The following is a 20,360-nucleotide window of genomic DNA, read 5'->3' as shown; positions in this document are numbered from 1 at the left end:
CATGTGTCTTCTCTCTCTCTCTCTCTCTCTCTCTCGCGCTCACTGATCAATTCTGTTTGTGGTAATTTGCTTTGCGGACGTGTGTCTGAGCAAAAAAGAGAAAACAAATAATAAGACGTATTTTCGGGGGATCTTAAAACTTGAATCTCTCTTTGCCCTTCCACACTAGTTTTTTTTTTGTTTTTTTTTGAACAGGCCACAGCAAAAAAAATAATAATAATTCTTCGCCTGTGCGGCAAACTACGCTTCCCCCCAAAGGGTTGGAGTTTCGATCTGCACGGGCCAGAAGTTGAGAGAAAGATGATCGGGGGAGGAGAACAGCCAACCCCCCCCCTCTCTCTCTGTCAGTCTACCACCCCCCTTTGACCAAAAAGCAGCATGCAGCGTGTAAACATCAGCATTTCACATGAGAGTCCTCTAGTTGGCCGCCTGCCTCCAGTTATTTATTTCCAACGTCAACAAACATCCCGCCTCTAAACGAGAGGCTGGGGGGCTATCAGACGCGTTCATCAAGTTTTAAAAACATCCAGATTGGGCTGCAGAGATGGTTTTTTGTGCGCCCACTGTTTGTGAAGAGGACGTGTTATTTGGGTCGGGGACTTTAAAAGAGCATCCAGTGGCAACTAACAGCATCCCCTCAACAGCCAGTCCCACAAAAGCACTGCACGGTGAATTTTAATGCGGGCTCTCGTTTAAATGTCCCTGAAATAACAGCAACAAGGATGTTTGGATAGAGACTACATTTAGACGTTTTTTACCTTTGGAAGACCAGTACAGACAGAGGAGCAGACAGCGCCATTTAGACTGAAACAAAGGATAAATACCTAATGTGTGTGGTACGTTTAACAAATAATGTCACATAAATAGTGGAACGTTGCAGTTACGAAGAATTTACAATTGACCTTCAAACACTTAGGCAACAAGCCTCATGTACAAGCCTTTGGGGGCTTGGCCGGCATTATGATTTTTCGTACGGCTGGAATAAGCGTGAATGGCCGATGGCTACCGGTCAGGGAGGCTTCACGCACAAAGAATATTTCTCACAATTAAGATCGCATTGAATACGGCTTGAAAAAACGGTCTTCCCCTGGCCGGGGGTCACGATCCCCAGTCCCAGTCCCAGTCCCGTGAGCCACATGGTGTTCACAAGCCTTCCTGTGTGCATGCCCCCCCACTGTTGCCTTGGCGACACTCATCCCTGAATGACCTTGTGAACCTTCAGGATTCCACGCACAGCGGCGGCTCCGGTGCATTTTCTGCGACGCTCAAGAGGCCTAGGAAGGATTGAGATTCACATTCCGGCAGCATCTTCACGGTCTGCTGCTAATGCTTGTAAATAAAACTGCTTTGCCATATGGCAGCCCCAGCGTGGCCCCCCTGCCTCCCCAGCCGCCCCACCAGGGCTGCGTAATTGATATTAATGAAACTGGCATTCAAGCAGTCCAAGAGTGGAGCGCAGAAACTTAATCAGAAATGCCAGAGACACACCTTCCACTGAATTAATACATTTTTGACTGTCCTGGTCCCTTTTGCAATCAGAGTGTAAAGAAACACTCACTTAAAAGACAAAGGAGAAGAAGGGAGATATTGACAAAATCAAAAACCACAATATATTTGACAAATAATTCATTATCAATAATGTCATGATATTTTGAGGATGACTTTTGGCAATATTTACATACAATAGATATTTGAGAAGCAATTATTAGTAATGTGGATATTAAGTTCGTTAATTAGACCAGTTAGAACAGTCTAACTCCAGTTAATTGCAAAATTTAACTGTAATTCAGTCTATGCATTTAACTATACCGTATACCGTCGCAATAACACAATCACAATTAATCCGCTATCGCCACAGTATTAAATAAACTGGACGGTATATTTTCCCTAAAAAGCTTTTGTTGATAAGAAACATGTGTTTGCCGTACTTCCGACAGGATTTGGTAAAAGTTGAATTGACCAACTCACTCGCTCAGAGCTACGGCACATGTTTCCTTGCTCTGATTGGTTGTAGGTTGATCCCGTTGTGTCCAGAGACATTTTGTTGTGCGCCCATTGGAAATTGAAAATGAACGGAGAGGTTCCAGACTAAAAGAATAAACTAATAGAATAAACGAATATGCATTTGAATAAATGGCATTGCATAAGGAATGTAAAAATAAAATAACATCAAATATAGGTGGTGTCATAGTAAGTTACAAGGATATGGATATGGAATGATTGATGATAAATATAATTCCAGATTAAAAAACTAACTGAAGTAATGGATTGTGTAAGAAATGGAGAAGAGTAAAATGTGTTAAGAAGAGTAAGAACTATTTGTTTTGAAATGTAATGGATTCAAGTTCAAAAGTTTCCTGAATATGCAACTGAATACATAAGTGTATACATAAGTATACAGCATACATACTGTAAGTGAGTACGGGTATATTTAAAGTGGATTTAAGCCAAGTAACAAATAACTTGTACCTTGTTACTTTGTAACCCTGTGTTGTATTTCCTACCTGCAGATAGCACAGTTTATATATAATAAATAACTGGATTTCTGTAAATGAAAGAACAGAATCTCACATGACATTTTTACAATAATGCATTGATTCCAAAGACAGTTTAATGATGCCAATAGCTATTTTGCAGGAGGTAATTTGAATAAAAACTTTGTATATTATAACCTCACACTAAACCTAAAATTGTTTAAATAAAATAAGAACAAATAACTGAAAGATAAGATAAACAAAAAATATTAAATCAATATTTAAAAAATAAATAATATCACCCAAGTGAACAAAGTACACTTAAGTCTGTTATCTGAAAGTATACTCAATATTTTTAGCATATATATTGTATCCACAATATATTAAAGTTGTGTTAAAATGAAACCACTTTAGTTGTATGTAGTATGTCACAAGTTGTACTTAAAATGTGCGTAAGGAAAATATATTTTTGATTACTTTTGACGACCAAAATAACACTTTTATCAGCTGTATTGGCTACTAAAGTACATCTTAAATTAGGTTAACGTTTCAATATATTTTTGTGTGCCGTACAGCACATTTACTAGTGTACTAAAGCTGTACATTAAATAAGTATGTAAAGTAAATAGGAAGTACAAAAAAATTCACTTCAAGTACACTCACCATACGTAAATGTGTAGAAATATACTTTGAACACACTTAATATACTAGAAATATACTTTTAACACACTTCATATACTAGAAAAATACTTTCAACACACTTAATATACTAGAAATATACTTTTAACAGACTTCATATACTTGAAATATACTTTTAACACACTTCATATACTAGGAATATACTTTTAACACACTTCATATACTTGAAATAAACTTTGAACACACTTAATATACTAGAAATATACTTTAAACACACTAAATATACTTGAAATATACTTTTAACACACTTAGTATACTAGAAAAATGGTTTTAACACACTTAATATACTACAAAATACTTTTACCACTGTTAATATACGAGAAGAATACTTTTAACACACTTCATATACTATAAATATACGTTTCACATGCTTCATATACTTGCAATAAACTTTTAACACACGTCATATACTAGAAATAACTTTGTAGTTTAGTTAAGTTCAGTTTGGACAAACATACTCTTTTCAAGTCAGATATGCTGAAAACAATCCAGCAGGAGAAACTATGAAAATGCTGTGTATTATAAAGCATTTCAATACAATTGCAAATAAATAACTAAAAATGATATTTTTCATGAAGTAAATAAAACGTCACGAAAATGTCAGTAAAATAGAAGCAGCGCGCCCAGCCTCTTGGACCGCTGCACATGCGCAGCCAGCAGAGGTCCCTGCTCTCCGGGCGAGGAGCAGAAGTCGGGGTGCGCGGTGTCACCGCGTGTCACCGAGTGGGTGGAAAGCCGCTCCAACACGCCGAGCGAGGCGGACGCGGACCCGGGTGGGTGCGAGGAGCGCGGCGTCACCGCGGGAGGGCACGTCAGAAGAACCGGCCCCGTCGGGATCCATTCCGGGCTTTGGCCTTCCGCGCTTTCTGGGGGTAGACCAGCTCTCGGTCCAGATAACAGCACATTCGCTGTGTTTATTTGTATTATTATTTTTTTTATTTTTTGGGTGGTGGTGGTGGTGGAATATGTTTTGCCGGAATCAAACAGCCAGGGCCACTGTGGCCCGGGGCTCTGCCCTGGAAATGGAGATACGACGGGGGAGGTTCAGGAGGAGCTACCTGGACCCCGCACAGGTAACACACACACGCACGCACGCACACGCACACAGATTTCTACCTCAGTAAAAGCAGATAAATGCACTCTGGAATGTACTTAAAGTATTAAAAGTAAAAGCAATTGTCATATCTAGTGTCAGATACTGTATAACAGTCTATAATACAGCATAATAATATAATACAATATAATATATGCATATCCTGATTACAGTTTACGTAACGTATAGTGTAATATAATTATATATATATATATATATATACACACACATTGAGCAAAGTAGAAATATGTGACTGAGAAATGTAGTCGAGCAGAAAATACAGTGTTTTTGAAATGTAGTGGCGCAAAAGTCGGAAATTCTCCGAAACTGAATCTACTTTTGTAAGCACAGCTTCTTGAGAAATGTAACAGAGTATTTATACTTAGTTACTTTCCGCCACACTGCTGGAAACTCTATATAAATTGATTTGTGTGCATCATTTGTGTGCTTTGAGCCCATGCACCTCTCCAACATCTGCTTCATATTAGCTACTGCAGGACAGGCTCTCAGGCTCAGAGGGACTTTCAATGTAACCTCTAATTATTTTACTCACGGGCTACAAAAATGTTTTGATCAAGGCTTTTCTCTCTCTCTTTGCACGTGTGTGTGTGTGTGTGTTGCTCTCATGCTCACTTTTGACCAAAGACACACTCATTTGACATGCAACAGTTGAAAAGGTTAAATCCTTTAATGAAGTATAAAGGAAAAAGGTGTCATGATCCATTTAGAAATTGTAGGGAAACAAACAGGTTCCAACCCCATTGTAAGAAAAAAACAAAAACCCAAAGTATGTTAATGGTGTGATGTAGAGTATTGATTCCCTCCTTTTCCTTTCAACCACTCTCTCTCGCTCTCGCTCCATCACAGACTATAGTGTCTGCTAATGCTTTCTGTATAATTCATGTCACAGGAAGCCTCCACTAAACTGGGATGTCTGGCACGCTCTTTAATTGTATTGATCCATCGCTATGGAATTGCAGTGGGTCTGGTTTCCGAGGCCCTGGAGTTTATATCCGTGACCATCCATGAGGCCATAGTCTTTTTAATGGGCACCGAGGGCAGTGGATTTCACACGTAAAATGCCGTCCTTCAACCGTGAATGGACCTTTTTTGCGAGGCAGATGACGATCTCTTCAAATTAGTTTGGCGACAAAAGGTACCGTTGTAGAACAATTAGGCAACGGGACCCTGATTGTGGATCGTGGCTAATATAAGACATTTAATTTCTAATTTACCGTTCGGCACTCGAGCCTGAAGGTGCTCGTACTCCCGGCGTCCACAGTTTGGACTCTGGATTAGTCATTTATCAGGGTTAAGACTTCCTGTCCTCTGACAAAGTTGCCATTGTTTCCTTGACTCCCTAATCTGCTCTCTGATGGTACTTATACAAGATTAATGGGTTTCTGTGTTGTGGGTAATGCTAATGATCCTCAATTTGGTCATTCTTTTATTCTCCCTCTCTTCCCCCCTCTTCCTCTGTGGGACCAACCTGTGGCATGTCAATGAAGTGGGCTAAACACTTTTCCAAAGACGCTTTATCAAAACACCCGGGATCGCCCTGTCTGTGCATTTGTGCTGTGCTGCGTTCGTGCCAAGCTTTCAGAGTTTAAACTTATTAATATTTTGTCTAAATCATCATCCTGACTATTTAAACTTTTTTCTTTTCAATTAAATAAACAGCCCTCGGATGTTTGATAGAGCACAAGAGATAGCATTACATTTTCTCAAATCGAACTCAAAGAGGCCGGTGGCAAAATCTGTTTTCATGCAGTCATATCAGAGATAAAGATTGTCATTAAGTTTATGTAGGAAATTAAAGAGATATGCTGGTCTGTTGTGTTTGTCCACACTCCCTGTCATCTAATACAATCTACTACAGCGGGACACATTAATCATATTCACTAACCTTATTATTATGTTATCTATGTATTTAGTTGCCTTTTATGGTGTCTCTCAGTACCCACCTATGCCGATTATTTATTACGCTTACTGACTCAGAACAGATAGGAACCCATAAGCGCCATACAAAAACAATCAGGTAACAAGGTTTATTCCAAAAAACAGGCAGGGGTCAAAACCAGTAGATCAGTCAGAAGGCAAACTTATCCGGCAGGGAAACCGGCAGAGAACCAGGATCCAGGGAAACAGCCAGAGGTTTGGATGGAAGGTACAGGAAACGGGTAGTATTGCGCGAAAGCTCAGCGTAATAAAGAGACAATCTGGCAGAGAACAAAGGGAAGTGGACGGATATTTATACTGAGGGCAGGGGCAACCATGTGAAGGGAAGGGAGTGAGCGCAAAGCAAAAGGGAGTGTGCGGATCTGAAATTACATGGCAGTTAGTGACATGGCGTAAGGAGATGAAAAGGAGGAAAATAAAACATGAAAACAAATATACTGGGAGATCAGGGAGGATTCATGACAGAACCCCCCCCTATAAGAGAGTCTCCTGATGTCCCACCAGGCTGGTCCTGATGGTCTAGGTCGAAGTCCTGGGTGAAGGATGGGTCCAGGATGGCACGTGTAGGGACCCACGACCTCTCTCTCAGGTCCGTATCCCTCCCAAACAACAAGATACTGGAAACCCCTTCCTCCTTGCCGAGACCTCAGTAGGCAACTGACCGTATAAATGGGGGACCCATCCATGATCCGGGTGGGCGGTGGAAAGCTGACTCTCCTTAGGCTACTTGAGTCGAGAGACATGGATGGTGGGACGGATGTGGAGAGACTGGGGAAGATGCAGATGAACGGCCGCTGTGTTGATGATATTGGCTATGGGGAATGGCTCTACAAAGTGTAGGGAAACAGAGGAGACTGATAGCCCCAGGAATACTGGAATGCAGAGAGGCTGGTGGCAGAGCTGGGCAAGGTGTTATGGGCATATTCAACCCATAACAGTTGTCTGGAGATAAGATTCCGTGAAACCATGCAACACAGGAAGGTCTCCCCTAGCAGACTGCAAAACTCAGTCCAGAAACAAGACATGAATTGAGGCCCCCTATCAGAGACAATGTCCCTAGGGAGGCTGTGCACTACATAAACACTTGGTTTAGCATGACTCCGGCCGTCCCTCTGGCTGTGGGAAATGAGGGAGCGGAATAAAGTGAGCAGCCTTGAACAGCTTTGGAGAACCGATCTACCACAGTGAGGATAGTAGTGTTACCTTCCGATGCGGGGAGCCCAGTGACAAAGTTCAGAGAGACGTTGGACCACGGACGATGTGGAAGGGGCAGAGGCTGGAGGGGACCAGCTGGGGCTTGACGGGAGTTTTTGTACTGTGAGCCTACAGGACATGCAGCCACAAATTGCTGGGTCTCCCGATCCATGGAATCCGATCAGAAACCGTGTCGGACAGGGGAGAGAGTCCTGGTAACCACTGGATGGCAAGCTAACCAGGAGGAGTGTCCCCACTGCAGAACCTGAGAGCGTACATCTGCTGGCACAAAAAGGCGGTTATCAGGGCAAGTGCTGGGAGATGGGTTGTTAGAAAGAGAATCCCTTCTGCTCCACCTCCCAGGTGACCACACCGACCAGGCAGGATCGTGGCATAATCTCCTCTGGCTGTGAAGGATGACCCTCAACTTGGTAGACACGAGAAAGGGCATCAGGTATGGTGTTCTTAGATCCTGGGCGGTATGAAAGGGTTTTCCCTTTCATACCGCATATATCATATCGAATCAATAAATAAATAAAAACAGTGCCCACCTGGCCTGTCTGGGACTCAGCCGCTTGGCTGACCGGATGTATTCAAGGTTCTTGTGGTCAGTCCAGACTAGGGAATTAACGGTATACTGTTTTAAGGCATAATGCTGTATCGAGCAACCGTAAGCCTTCCCTGTAATACTGTGCCCATGGTATAAATTTATGTTGCAAAATTAAAGATGTAAGCTTTAATTCACCTTATGTTGCCACTGCACAGTAGCAGACGACCAAATGTTTTTATAATCCATCAAATGAGTAATTTCCCCAAGGGTTGTGTTCCGCCATGCAAGTAGTGTAGAGCCCCGTGTCGTAAAATATTGGCGTAAAGCAGTATCCCTATGTTGCAAGTCAGCGGCAGAACTGCTTTACGGATGTATTATTACAATATTTGGCTGCTACCGCGCAGGGGCAACATAAGGTGAGGTGAACAAGTTTACATTTTGCAAATTAAGGTGGATTTTGATATACTATGTATGTCACTTGTGCGGCGTCAGAGGCTTTACCATGTGAGAACACAATTGACATGGCCATGGCTCAGATCTGGAGAAGATAAGGATATCATCCAGGTAGACAAAATGAATACTGGGAGATCAGGGCATGACCTGACCTGAATCCATTATTGTGTGTGTGTGTGTGTGTGTGTGTGTGTGTGTGTGTGTGTGTGTGTGTGTGTGTGTGTGTGTGTGTGTGTGTGTGTGTGTGTGTGTGTGTGTGTGGCAATATAACACAATGAAACACAATGTATATCTGTCTGGGTTAGCCAATCGGATTTCCTTTACATTCGTATGTGTCTTATTGTGTCTGTGTGTGTTTGTTTGTTTTGAACAAACACAAAAACAGAATGAATAGGCATCAGACAGGGCCATTATTTCCAGAATTTATATTATTTGTCTGGTAATCTGTTCTCCAACTGCCTCCGCTGCTTCTCTCAATGGGTGCAGCCAAGAGATCTGCTTTCTTCATACTCCTCTCGCTCTCTCTCCGTCCTCTCTCCGTGTGCTGTGACAGCTGAAGCCACCCGGCATGCCGCAGCAGCCCGGGAAAGAGTGGTCATTTACAGCGGGTGACGATGGAATGTCTCTTTCTCGATCTTTAACTTCTTGCCATTTATGTTTAACTCCCACCGTCTCATCATCCAAGTGCAGTACACCGCTATGGCCACCTGCAGCCCAGCAGGGCCAGGAAGTAATTAGGTGTGTGTGTGTGTGTGTGTGTGTGTGTGTGTGTGTGTGTGTGTGTGTGTGTGTGTGTGTGTGTGTGTGTGTGTGTGTGTGTGTGTGTGTGTGTGTGTGTGTGTGTGTGTGTGTGTGTGTGTCACGCCCTTCCACCCACACTCTTTTACGTACAAGGAGTGTTTGGCGGGGCCTGGGAGTGGGACACCGATTTAAAAGAGTTTAAAAAGCTGCACAAGTTCCGGGCTGTGGTTAGTGTGGTTGGGTTCTCCTCTCTCCTCCACCCCAGTAGATCCTGCCTGAATCACCCCTTAACGGAGCTTGTTGCCTCCAGATGTATTTTTAAATACCATGGGTGTTCCATCTGCTCACTGTGTTTTCAGCCACTCTAAAAGGAATGTGGCGCCTTGTCAAAACCCATATAGTGGAAACTACAGGAGTTGAAAAGTTTATTTTTTTTTGTTGTTTTTCTGCGGCTAATTCAACGTTTCCTTCAAGCTGCGGTTAAATCTAATGCTTCTCGTCTTCTCTGAACTTGGAGCAGTAGAAAGATTATAGGGTAACACCAAGAACCGAGCACCCAAAGCGCAGTGTTCTGATTTTGGAAAGTATGTCTGCCAAGTTTGCACTTGGTCAGGTGTTGGAACATTGTTATTGAAATGAATGCTGGGATATCTTGGTCAAAAGAGTTACTAATTGATGACAAAAACACAGTTGAGCATTTTAGGCTATAATGCTTTAACGCATACTTATGCTTTGGAACCAACTTGCAGTGTGAAAGATGACGTCAACAACGAGAAGTTTACTAAAACGAGAGTACAGAAACGCACCAATGTTGATCGAATGTCTTTGTCTCTTCTAGCGGACATGATATCAATGTGAAACTTCTCCTCAGCCTAAAGCCAAATCCAGTGGTTCCTGCAGATCTTCAGATGCATGGACTGTTGGGGTTTTCAAAGCGTTTGGGTAGCATGGCTATAAGAGTTTACATCGATGTTACCAGGGTAACGCTATTACCACAGAGGGGCAGATCGCGGTAGCACAAACCCATTTCCAAGGACTGCCAAAATGTTCCCTTAGGTTCCCTTCTCAAGGCGGCTCTGTGTACCCAGAGAACAATGAACCACCACTTTGAGCTCCGGCAGCCCAATCGAGGCCCTGTCCTGCAGGCATGAAAGGGTTAGGGAAACTAGCAGAGTGGCAAGACCATCGAGGGGGGGTTTAAAAATAGACATAGAATACTGGATTTCACCAACAAGTTAAGACACCAGAGTTTCTCAGCCGTATTTTTAAGATTTTGAGGGTAAAAAAAAATAGAGACACATACTAGGGATGATGTTTCTTTATGTGAAGGATCCAGGAGCGGCGATGTGCAATAAATGAGTGTGGTGTTTTGCAATGGGGGTCTCTTTAAATTCTCAGTATGTGACAACCTCTAGAGCTCTCCAGCCCGAAGAACACTGCAGGGGGAACTGGGACCATGCCAGGAAATCCTTCCTCTCAGACAAGGCACTGTTGCTAAAGCTTTGTGCTCTGAGGCCTTCCTGGTATGCTGTAGGGGATTTTATCTGGTGAATGATTAACTGTGTTTATCGCGCTGACTTTTAGTGAAAATCACGTGAAATGCCCTATTTAAAGGAAGACTACTCTGCAAAATGTTTTTCTGATGGCTGGCAGAGAAAATAAAATGAACAAAGAATCATTTATTTCCCACTTGTACAATATCCGTCTTATTTAATGTCTGTCTGGATCAATATGGGGATGATCTTGTAACTAAGATAAGAAAGTGCTTTATTGATTGCCAGCGGGGAAATTTGGGTGTTACAGTAGGGAACGTGGGTAGGGGATAGAGTTGTAAGAATATAAAAAATGAATTATAAAGTAAAGAATGTAAGAATATTTACACCATATGATACATTTATATTTAAATGAAAAGTCAATGCAACATTTGTGGTTCTGTACAGGATGAATTAAGGAATGTCCATGCAAGGAGTCGGTGGATCCGGTAGTTCAAGACAGAACTGATATTAATAGTGCATTGCACTGCTGCCTCACAGCAAGAAGGTCCTGGGTTAGATTCCCACCTGGGGCGCTGTTGGCACCGTGCCCCGGGCTGGTTTTCTCCCAAATAGGAGCCTTTCTGTGTGGAGTTTGCATGTTCTCCCCGTGCTCACATGGGGTTTCCTCCCCCTAATGTCAGTAAGGACCCCCACCAAAAATATGCACACATCATCGTTTGACCAGCGATGGACACTCGTTACCAGGTCCCCTGGCGCGTCGATGAATGCTGCCCACTGCTCCTGGCTGCCCCCCCGGAGGAAGGACAAGCCAGGATGGGTTAAATGCAGAGACCACATTTCAGCCACCACCATCCAAAGCATGTGCATGTGTGTGTGTGTGTGTGCATGTGTTGTAGTGTGGTGTGTTGTGTGATAATTAAAAAAGATTCTTCTTCTATTCTTCTTCTTCTAGTCCACTGGTGGGTTGGTGTGGGGGTTTGGTTGGCAGGGGGGAGACCGGGTGGGCCCCCTGCTGGCTGTGTTCAGGTCCTGGCAGATTGCCCCTGGTGCCCAGTGATTTCTGCTGCGACCCGGCGGGGCTGCGGAGAGCGCTGGCGGGTGCTTTCCAGGGCCCCTTGGTGGCTGCTCGCCATTGTAGATGGAGGTTGCGGTGCGGGAGGCGGCAGTCGGCCTTACTCCTGCTGCTTGACTTCTCTGCTGGAGGTGCCGCGGGTGCCGGCAGTTGTGGAGCAGCCGCATATCTGGATGTCTGTGGGCGATGGCGGTACTCAGTTCGCCCCAGGTCAGGTGCAGGGGTGCTCTCTGGGACTGGTTTGTGGATCTCAGGGTCATGCGTGGGTTTTGCTCCGCGGGCTCCTGGCTCCTGTGATGCATTGTGCTCTGAGCTTTCTTGAGGTCGTGGGGTCTATACGGCTGCAGGACTCGTGGGTGGCTGCAAGGCCTTGTCCACTGCTTGGAGGCGCTACGATATAGTTCTGACCCCATACACCAGAACTAATTGGGACAATTCCTGTGCATTCACCGGTGGACAAATCACACACACACACACACACACACACACACACACACACACACACACACACACACACACGGGTCGACTCATCACACACACACACGCGACTAAATTCTGCCTCAAACACGGCCCCGAACACCCTTCTGATTACATCCTTCTCCCTTTCTCTCCTTTACTGCCATAGCTATCACACAAAAAGGCCACGTGCCCTAATTGCTGTTCCAGCTTTCGTCGATTTAATAATCATGTTTTGTCAAATACATGTCGTCGTCTGATGTTTCTATGGTTGTGTTTTTCAAGTACAGAAAATATTGTTGCTTCTCTCTGTTTATCTGCCTAACCCGTGGTGATTGTCCTTCGCCCTCTGGGAGAAGTAATGATGATAGATCAAAATGTGGCGAAATCGTTCTTCAAAGAGGGGGATTGGTGGAGGTCTGTCATAAAAAAGCTGTGCTCTTGTCATTCCACAGGTCGTCCACAGGACACAGTTTTGCCAGCAGTGCTTGATGATTAATAAAGAGTTGCATTGCCGGTTGAGAATTTCAACTCGAGTTGCAGATTAATGCTGTCTTGATGCAATGGCATACAAATACCTTGTCAAGCCCGCTGACAGCACAGGTAAAAAAATTAAATAAAAAACTAAAGAAGAGAAAGTATTCCACTTTCCAGTTTTGGTGTGTTGACCCGCAGCCTTCTTCAGGAGACCTCTGTGGTGATGAAAGCTGCCAGGGGATTATATGCCTGTGTTGCCGGGAATTGCATTTTTTTTTTTTTTTCCCCTCGCAGTCTTTTCAGGGCACTATTCCAGGGGAGAGATAGTTGGTACTCAGCAGCCCCCCCTCTGTTTCATGCAATGCCTATTCAAAGTCTCCATGCATAAATTGCTGGTCTCCATGGTAAATGTTCTGTTCTCTGTCGTGAGATGAAGAGCTGACAGTTGTTTAGATCGATCGCCTTGTTGTTATGTTGTGTCTGTTTTGTCCTGAAGGCCTTTTTTTCCCTCTTCTTTCTCAATTCCGATAATGGCCTAAGTGCTTACACACACTCACGGTATTTGGCACCACCAACACTCTGTCTTCCTGTGCTGATTCGCTTGTCAGTGCCCTGTTCCTTTCCATCTCAGGCATCTCTTATCAAAGTGTCACTGAGCGCAGGTACAGTGGGGAACTAATCTGATGTTACGGTTGGACAGAGCGATGGTCACATCCGATTCACAGTGCTGCTCGGTTCATTTCAGACATTTTAGACTCTGGAATTGATTTCTCCCTTTCCTTTTTGGGGGATAATTCTGTTTTTTTTTTCCGACTCAAAGCGTTCCAAGAACACAATTATTTCATCCAATCCTGTCAGGGTTTACTTCCATGGCTTCACGCATGCTTCAAATAAACATGCATAGAAGTGGAAGCTGGAAGTGAAGTTTAGACAGCCAGGCCCACACGCATATCAACGCACAAAGTGGCCTTGGAATGCGGTGGCCAATGGTCTGCAGTATGTGTGATAGTTGATGGCAGGGTGCAGCTCAACAGCTGAGAGTCTGTTTCTGAAGCTGTAAATGAGCCGTCACCCAACCACACGTGTCCTATGCGTGCATGTTGGTTACAGACGCTCTATTCGGAAGCAAGGTTTAATGGAGATGGATGCAAAGCATACCTGCCCACACACAGGGAGGAAATGAGTCAGAAATAGTGCGGGCCTGTCGCATGTGCCTGACAGACGCTTACGCTTACTACCGTTTCCACACTCTTCACCAGTGGCGTGCGCAGACAGGCCCCAGAAAGGGCCCGTCCATGGAGCCATAGACTATCAAATAACAAATGAGTCCAAAACACTCTGCCATTCTTCCTATTCCTTCTGATTTCCCTAAGTAATAGCTGTGCATTGTCAAGAAGGTCCTGGGTTCGATTCCCGCCTGGGCCGCTGTTGGCACCGTGCTCCGGCGGGTTATCTCCCAAATAGGAGCCTTTCTGTGTGGAGTTTGCATGTTCTCCCCGTGCTCACATGGGGTTTCCCCTAACGTCAGTAAGGACCCCCACCAAAAACATGCACACATCATCGTCTGACCAGCGATGGATACTCATCACCAGGTCCCCGGGCGCGTCCACGAATGCTGCCCACTGCTCCTGGCTGTGCCCCCGAAGGAAGGACAAGCCAGGATGTTGACTATGACTATGACTATGTTGGACAGGGCACTGGTGGCAGAGAGGGCCTGGACTATGGTGGACAGGGCACGTGGGGCAGGGAGGGCCTATGGTGGATAGGGAACTAGGGGCAGAGAGGGCCAGGTCTATTGTGGACAGGGCACCAAGGACAGAGAGGGCCAGGCCTATGGTGGACAGGGTGCTAGGGGCAAAGGGGGCTAGGGCTATGGTGAACAGGGCACTAGTGGTAGAAACGACCAGGGCTATGGACAGGGCCCTAGTGGAAAGAATCGCCAGGACAGGGTCCATGGTAGACAGGACACTAGGGGAGGGCACAAACAATGAATATTTTTTTTACATATGTGTCTTCTGTGGTGATATTGGTTAAATTGGTGTCAGGGCAGCCCTTCTTTGGCCAGATGATAGATGCAGGCAACGTGATTCGCCCCTTGAAAAGTACATATTTGGACCCAAGACACAAAGGGTAGGGCTGATCGCTGTCCCCCTTGCCCCCCCGTGCAGTCATTTTCTGTTTTCTGCACTCACACACAGACAGGCACATGCACTAACGCACACAATCAAGCACATCTCATAACTGAGACAGTGACTAAGTGGCGACGTTTCCTCTCTTTAAGGTCCATTGAGTTTTCACAGACACAGCCAGGCTGGGTGCACAAGCACCGTCCTGAGTCTGGCTGTCGTGGGCGGTGCCTAAGTTAACAGACACATCAAATCAAGGTGGTGTAATCACTGGACACTTTCCAACACTCCCAGATGGGAAGCTCCACTCATGCGTCATTGAGCCTGTCTCATCCAGTTGCTACCTTGGCCGTTCAAGTGGATAAAAGTCGAATAACACAGTATCGCAGATTAGACCCCTTAACGACGCTTTCTACTCCCGTGTCCCTATGTCGTGTTGGGTATTGAGAACCATTTCCCCAAAGCAAGCTTTCCAAAATGGCACCCATTCATTTAGAAGTTAGTAGTATAAAGACACCTTTAAACCACTTAGCAGAGTGAGTGAGTGAGTTTCAAGACTAGTGCATAGCTCTCATCAATGAACGTAAACCTCCGGCACGCATGCGTCGCCTCGTTGGACCCTAATAAACACAGTTTCTACAGAAGTGGAGAGACTGGACTGTGCGAGTTCTTTCATTACTGAGAAATTAGGATGGGTGTTGTTTCCGAAAACAAATTGGAGTATTAGAAACACTTGAGCGTGACGGACCAATTACCTGGCTGTCTAAGGCTTTATCGCTCTCTGTTGGTGTCCCTGCAATAGCCCAGTAGAGAAACACTATCTAGGCCAAAGGGCGCTTCTGTGGCTCAGGTACCCTGAAATAGCTGGGAAAATGGGTCTCCTATTTGTCTAGCGTGACGCCAACCTATTTTCCTGATCCAGCATAGAGAGAGCGGCCTCCTTTGTTACACGCAGCAGACTGATGTCAGATTCCTTAGTGATCTGTTTTTTTAATGTTGTCCTTCTGTCCCGCTATTTCTAAATCTGCCGCTGTTTTCCTTTTTTTTTTTTTTACCTATTAAGACATTAAGGATGACCTGGCACACTGCGCTATGTGCTGACAGACCGGGATTCCCTGGTAGCCGATAGAAAGTAATGCCGGCCTTTAGAGCTGTTGTCACACCTCTTGACTTATCACAGAAGTCTTGCCCTCATTATAGCCTTTGTGGACAGACATCACTATGCACACAAAGTTTCTAGGGTCCCAAATGCTTGATGGGCATGCTCCTTTTCAGGTTATTAGAACAAATATTATGACATTAGACTCACATTTACACTCCACTCCACTCTGTCCTCTCCCTCGCTCATTATTTCTTGGATAATTAAAAATAAAGTGGCGTAGAGTCATTAAGGAGACCGTTTGTCATTCTCTGAGAGAACATTAGGGACTTTCGGGTTGGCGGTGGGGGAAGTGGAAGGGGGCGGCGGGCAGGTGTCGGAAGCGATTGGATTCCTGGAAAAACCCATTTCATTTCTGTAAATTTGATTTTGTGATTTTGATTTTGCTGAGTGACAGAATCTTGTGACACGATGTAGCGGTTTATTCTGTTTCATTCTCATACTCTTTGACTATGAAAGGCGGACAGATAAAAAGTCTATCAACACTTAAATTAAACTCGGTGTACCTATCACCACACAAGCTTTTAATTTGTTACGTAATCCTGAAACTGGGGCTGTTACACTCATGACATTGCAGTCAATGATTAATTGCCATACAAATAGTTGTGACTAACAATTTAAGTCATTTTTTATTGTTGGTACACTGTCATAGTGTAAGCTCATTATAGTGCATTATAGTGCCGATCAATATTCTATTTAATAGACATTTCTAACATTCGTTAAGAAGTCCCTTGACATTTGGATGGAAAGATGTGATTCTGAATCCCACAAAACCACAAAATGATAGTGATCAAGTGATTACCGGTATATAATAGTTGTGTCATAATAATAATCCTCTTCACTTTACGAAACAGCCGTTGAATTCACTGAGTCTGAGTCACTGAGTCGCTTGAGCAATCACAGATTTGTCTCAGTCAGCCTCCCTTACCTGTGCTACCTCTCCCTCCCTTGCATGTTTGCGTCTATTTTTTTCCCTCTCTGAACAAAGAGGCTTTCACCCCCCTCCCCGCAGGTCACGTACCTGGCTGCATCGTGAAATATATTGATGGTGTGAGGGCCCCCTCTCAGAGGAATGCAAGGAAAGAAATCTATACAGAGGAATGTGGTGTGTGTCTGTGTGTGTGTGTGAGAGAACATGTTGCACATTCCCGTTCCTGCACAAATCTAAACATTTGCAGTATGTATGAGCAAAAGGTTACATGTGTGGGATAAAGGACGAGGGGGTCTTGACGACCCATAATGCTGTTGTCCATGTCGCATTTGTGGCGCATCTGTTGTCTTTTGTGGGAGGCAGATGGGTCATTTAATGGGCGTCTGCCCTCCCTGCTCGGCGTGCTAAGCCCCGTGTGCGTGCCTGCGTTTTAACATGTTTGCTGACTTTGCTTGAGCGGCCGCCTTTGTGTTTTCAGGTGCTGCCGTATTGTTCCTGCATTCCTTTATCATGTTTAACACTGTTTGCTCTGCACAATGCTTCCTAAACGCCCCCCTCCCAGGCAGGTAGGTGTGTGTGTGTGTGTGTGTGTGTGTGTGTGTGTGTGTGTGTGTGTGTGTGTGTGTGTGTGTGTGTGTGTGTGTGTTTCATTGCGGGTGTGTTTTAGTATGTTTGTGTGTGTGCATCATGTGTGTTTCATTGTTTCTGTGTGTGTTTGTCTATGTGCTTCAATGGGGATGTAAATGTGTGTGTGTACGTGTGTGCGGGTGTGTTTTAGTATGTTTGTGTGTGTGTGTGAGTGTCTGTGTATGTGTGTGTTTCAGAGTGTACATGTCTGTGTTTTAGCACGTGTGTGTTTGTGTGTGTGTGTGTGTGTGTGTGTGTGTGTGTGTATTTGAGTGTGTGTGTGTGTTTATGTTTGCAGGGGGTCTGCTGCCTGATCTCAGCTGGATTTCCGTCCCATTCCGATGTACTTTATTTGGCCTTGCATACCAATGTGCCGTAACTAGCTCATTTGAATGCATGATTAACCCAGGTAGAAAAATTACATACTGTGTGTGTGTGTGTGTGTGTATGCTTCAGTATCACATTCAGCTCACACCACACACTCACCAAACAGTTGGACATGAGTAATCTAATTTGAATTTCTCGCAACAATTTCTCCCGAACTTCTCTCCCTGCTGATTTTTCCGATATTACATTCATTTGATATTATACTCACCTGCCAGTGTTTATTGTTGTTTGGCTTCGCTTTCCTCGCACTCTGCAGCTCATCTCCAGCGTGTGTGATTACAGTCGGTGTGGAAAAAAGACAATATTGTTTCTGGAAGCAATTTTGCAGAGTCGTGCTCGGCCCTGTTTCAGTTTTGCATTATTTTACTCGGCGACGCCTTTCAAGGGTTTTACTTGGCGACGCCTTTCAATTTTTTTTTTTTTCTTTGTTTGTTTGTCTTTTTTAGTCTCCTCATCGAAATCATGTTTTCCAAACAAAATTGGGAATCACATCCTGCAGTTCGCAGAACAGCCTGCGGGGGGCGCCCTTGCAGCGTCCTCTGATCCTGCAGCAGTGCAGTACTTTAAACTGTCCATGTTATGTCTTCTGAGTTTCACCACTCCCAGTAACGTCCGCCAAATGTAAATTAAAAACCATATTTGATATAAAAGAAGGTGTAAGATGATGAGTCATCAATCTTAGATCGTAACGTAGGTGATTCTGCACGGCTGTTCAGTAAGTAGAAATCAATCTGGATTAATTTCCTTAATGACCTCGTTAAAATTGTTCTTAAGCTGCATTGCTTCCTGGGAGTGATGGGATGGTGCGTGTGCGATCTCTTGGGGGGTTGGCCCCAGAAAGTCAGCAGTGATTTTTGGGAAGGTGCCAACTTGTTCTGCGAACGGCAATAGTGTATCATTGAACTGTGCCAATATGGGAAGTGTGTTTTTGTTTGAATAAAGGAGTAGTGCACAAGCCCAGGCCTGTCCTTCTGCTTCCAGCACCGGTGGCCTTTTTGGAGAGATCTATCATGTGTCAATGGTCAGGTATTTCAAATAACAAAACTAAAACGATCTCCATTTCTCATTTTGCAAGATTTGTCAGTGATGAGCAACCTTTCTCCTCCATCATTTCTGAGCACATCTGGTTTCATCCCTTTTGTTTTATTATGTATTTATTATTTATTTATTTACGAGTTTCCAATGGCTGGTTCCATGACTCAATACCTTCTAAATGTGTTTCTTAGCACCCTTGCCGCCAGCATTGCACAACCTCTGACAGACGGTTGGGCGGAGTGGGATATGCATCACAACGTGTGTGTGTGTGTGTGTGTGTGTGTGTGTGTGTGTGTGTGTGTGTGTGTGTGTGTGTGTGTGTGTGTGTGTGTGTGTGTGTGTGTGTGTGTGTGTGTGTGTGTGTGTGTGTGTGTGAGTGAGTGACAGGCAGCCCCAACTCTCAGACGTAAAGGAATGGAACTCTTGGAGCCATGTCGGTGTGATGAGATCTGCCCTGTGATTACACACCGTCTCCCTCCATCTGAGTTATAACTGTGTTGCTGTCAGCAGATATTTGTCACACCGTGTAACTCGGGGCCGACCGTCGCTCCGGGGCGGTATGTATCATAGTCCCTCTGGCTATGATACATCTTGTGATGTCATCGGGTCGAGCAGGTGTTGTCTCACGCCCACCGTGACGCAGCCACGTCATTGTGAAGTTGCTACATGCAGACGCTGCACGCTGGTTTTCCTCCCCACTTGATCACTGGGGATTGAAGCCGTTGGCGGTTTCTGTGTTTGTCGGTCTAGCAGACGATCGTGCCATTTCGACACGTCAGAAGGAATCATACGGGATGCTTTATCTCCTCTGTGAATCACTGTGTGTCCTTATGGTCGGCTCATAGATTTTATCATAGACGGCGTGTAACGTTTCATTGAGCTTTGACAGTGTTTTCTTTTTTTCCTCCCATTTCCCGTGTTCCCCCATTGCCCAACGCGTGAGCGGCACTAACCACCAAGGACACATTTATCTTTCATCTATTGTTGTTTGATCAGGATTTGAGTGTACACAGGTCCATAAATCCATTATAAAAATAATGTTGATTACACTGTATTTTTGGCAGCGTGACTTCCTTCCTTCCTGTGAGATACCGGGCTGTTGAGAAGGACCTTGACCTGTTGCGTTTGTGACAAACATTTTTAGGTGTGTGTGTGTGTTTGCCATATGCCAATACTGGAAATTTTCTATGCGTGTGTTTCTATATGTTTAGGTTTTTGGCCCACGCTGCAGGCCTGGGTGGAGTTTGGTTCTCAGATGTGGTCGAGAGATGACGGTCGTGGTTCTTGATTGTGGTTTTCTGTGTTTTTCTGTTCTGTGGCCACGCCCTCCACCCTCTGATAGACTGGGGACGGCTTTAACCACCCATGACTAACACATGAAGGTACTTTAACATTTTAATGACATTTTCATTCGAATTATCGTCCATTTTC

At 44.6% G+C, this 20,360-nt stretch overlaps 1 protein-coding gene across 1 annotated transcript in view; it reads left to right on the top strand.

Annotated features, from left to right (window-relative positions):
• Window positions 1-4,112: 4,112 nt before the first annotated feature.
• rtkna (rhotekin a) overlaps window positions 4,113-20,360 on the top strand; it is a 64,394-nt gene continuing 48,146 nt past the window's right edge. Inside the window, exon 1 of the mRNA XM_080003178.1 lies at window positions 4,113-4,246. Within this exon, the coding sequence (XP_079859304.1) occupies window positions 4,139-4,246 (108 nt within the window). The 5' untranslated portion in view covers window positions 4,113-4,138. The remainder of the gene's footprint in view (window positions 4,247-20,360) is intronic.

The sequence above is a fragment of the Zeus faber genome (assembly GCF_960531495.2).
Source record: "Zeus faber genome assembly, chromosome: 7".
Lineage (NCBI taxonomy): Eukaryota > Metazoa > Chordata > Actinopteri > Zeiformes > Zeidae > Zeus > Zeus faber.
Note: the sequence above shows the minus strand (reverse complement) of the source record. Positions and strands in the feature narration are given on the sequence as shown.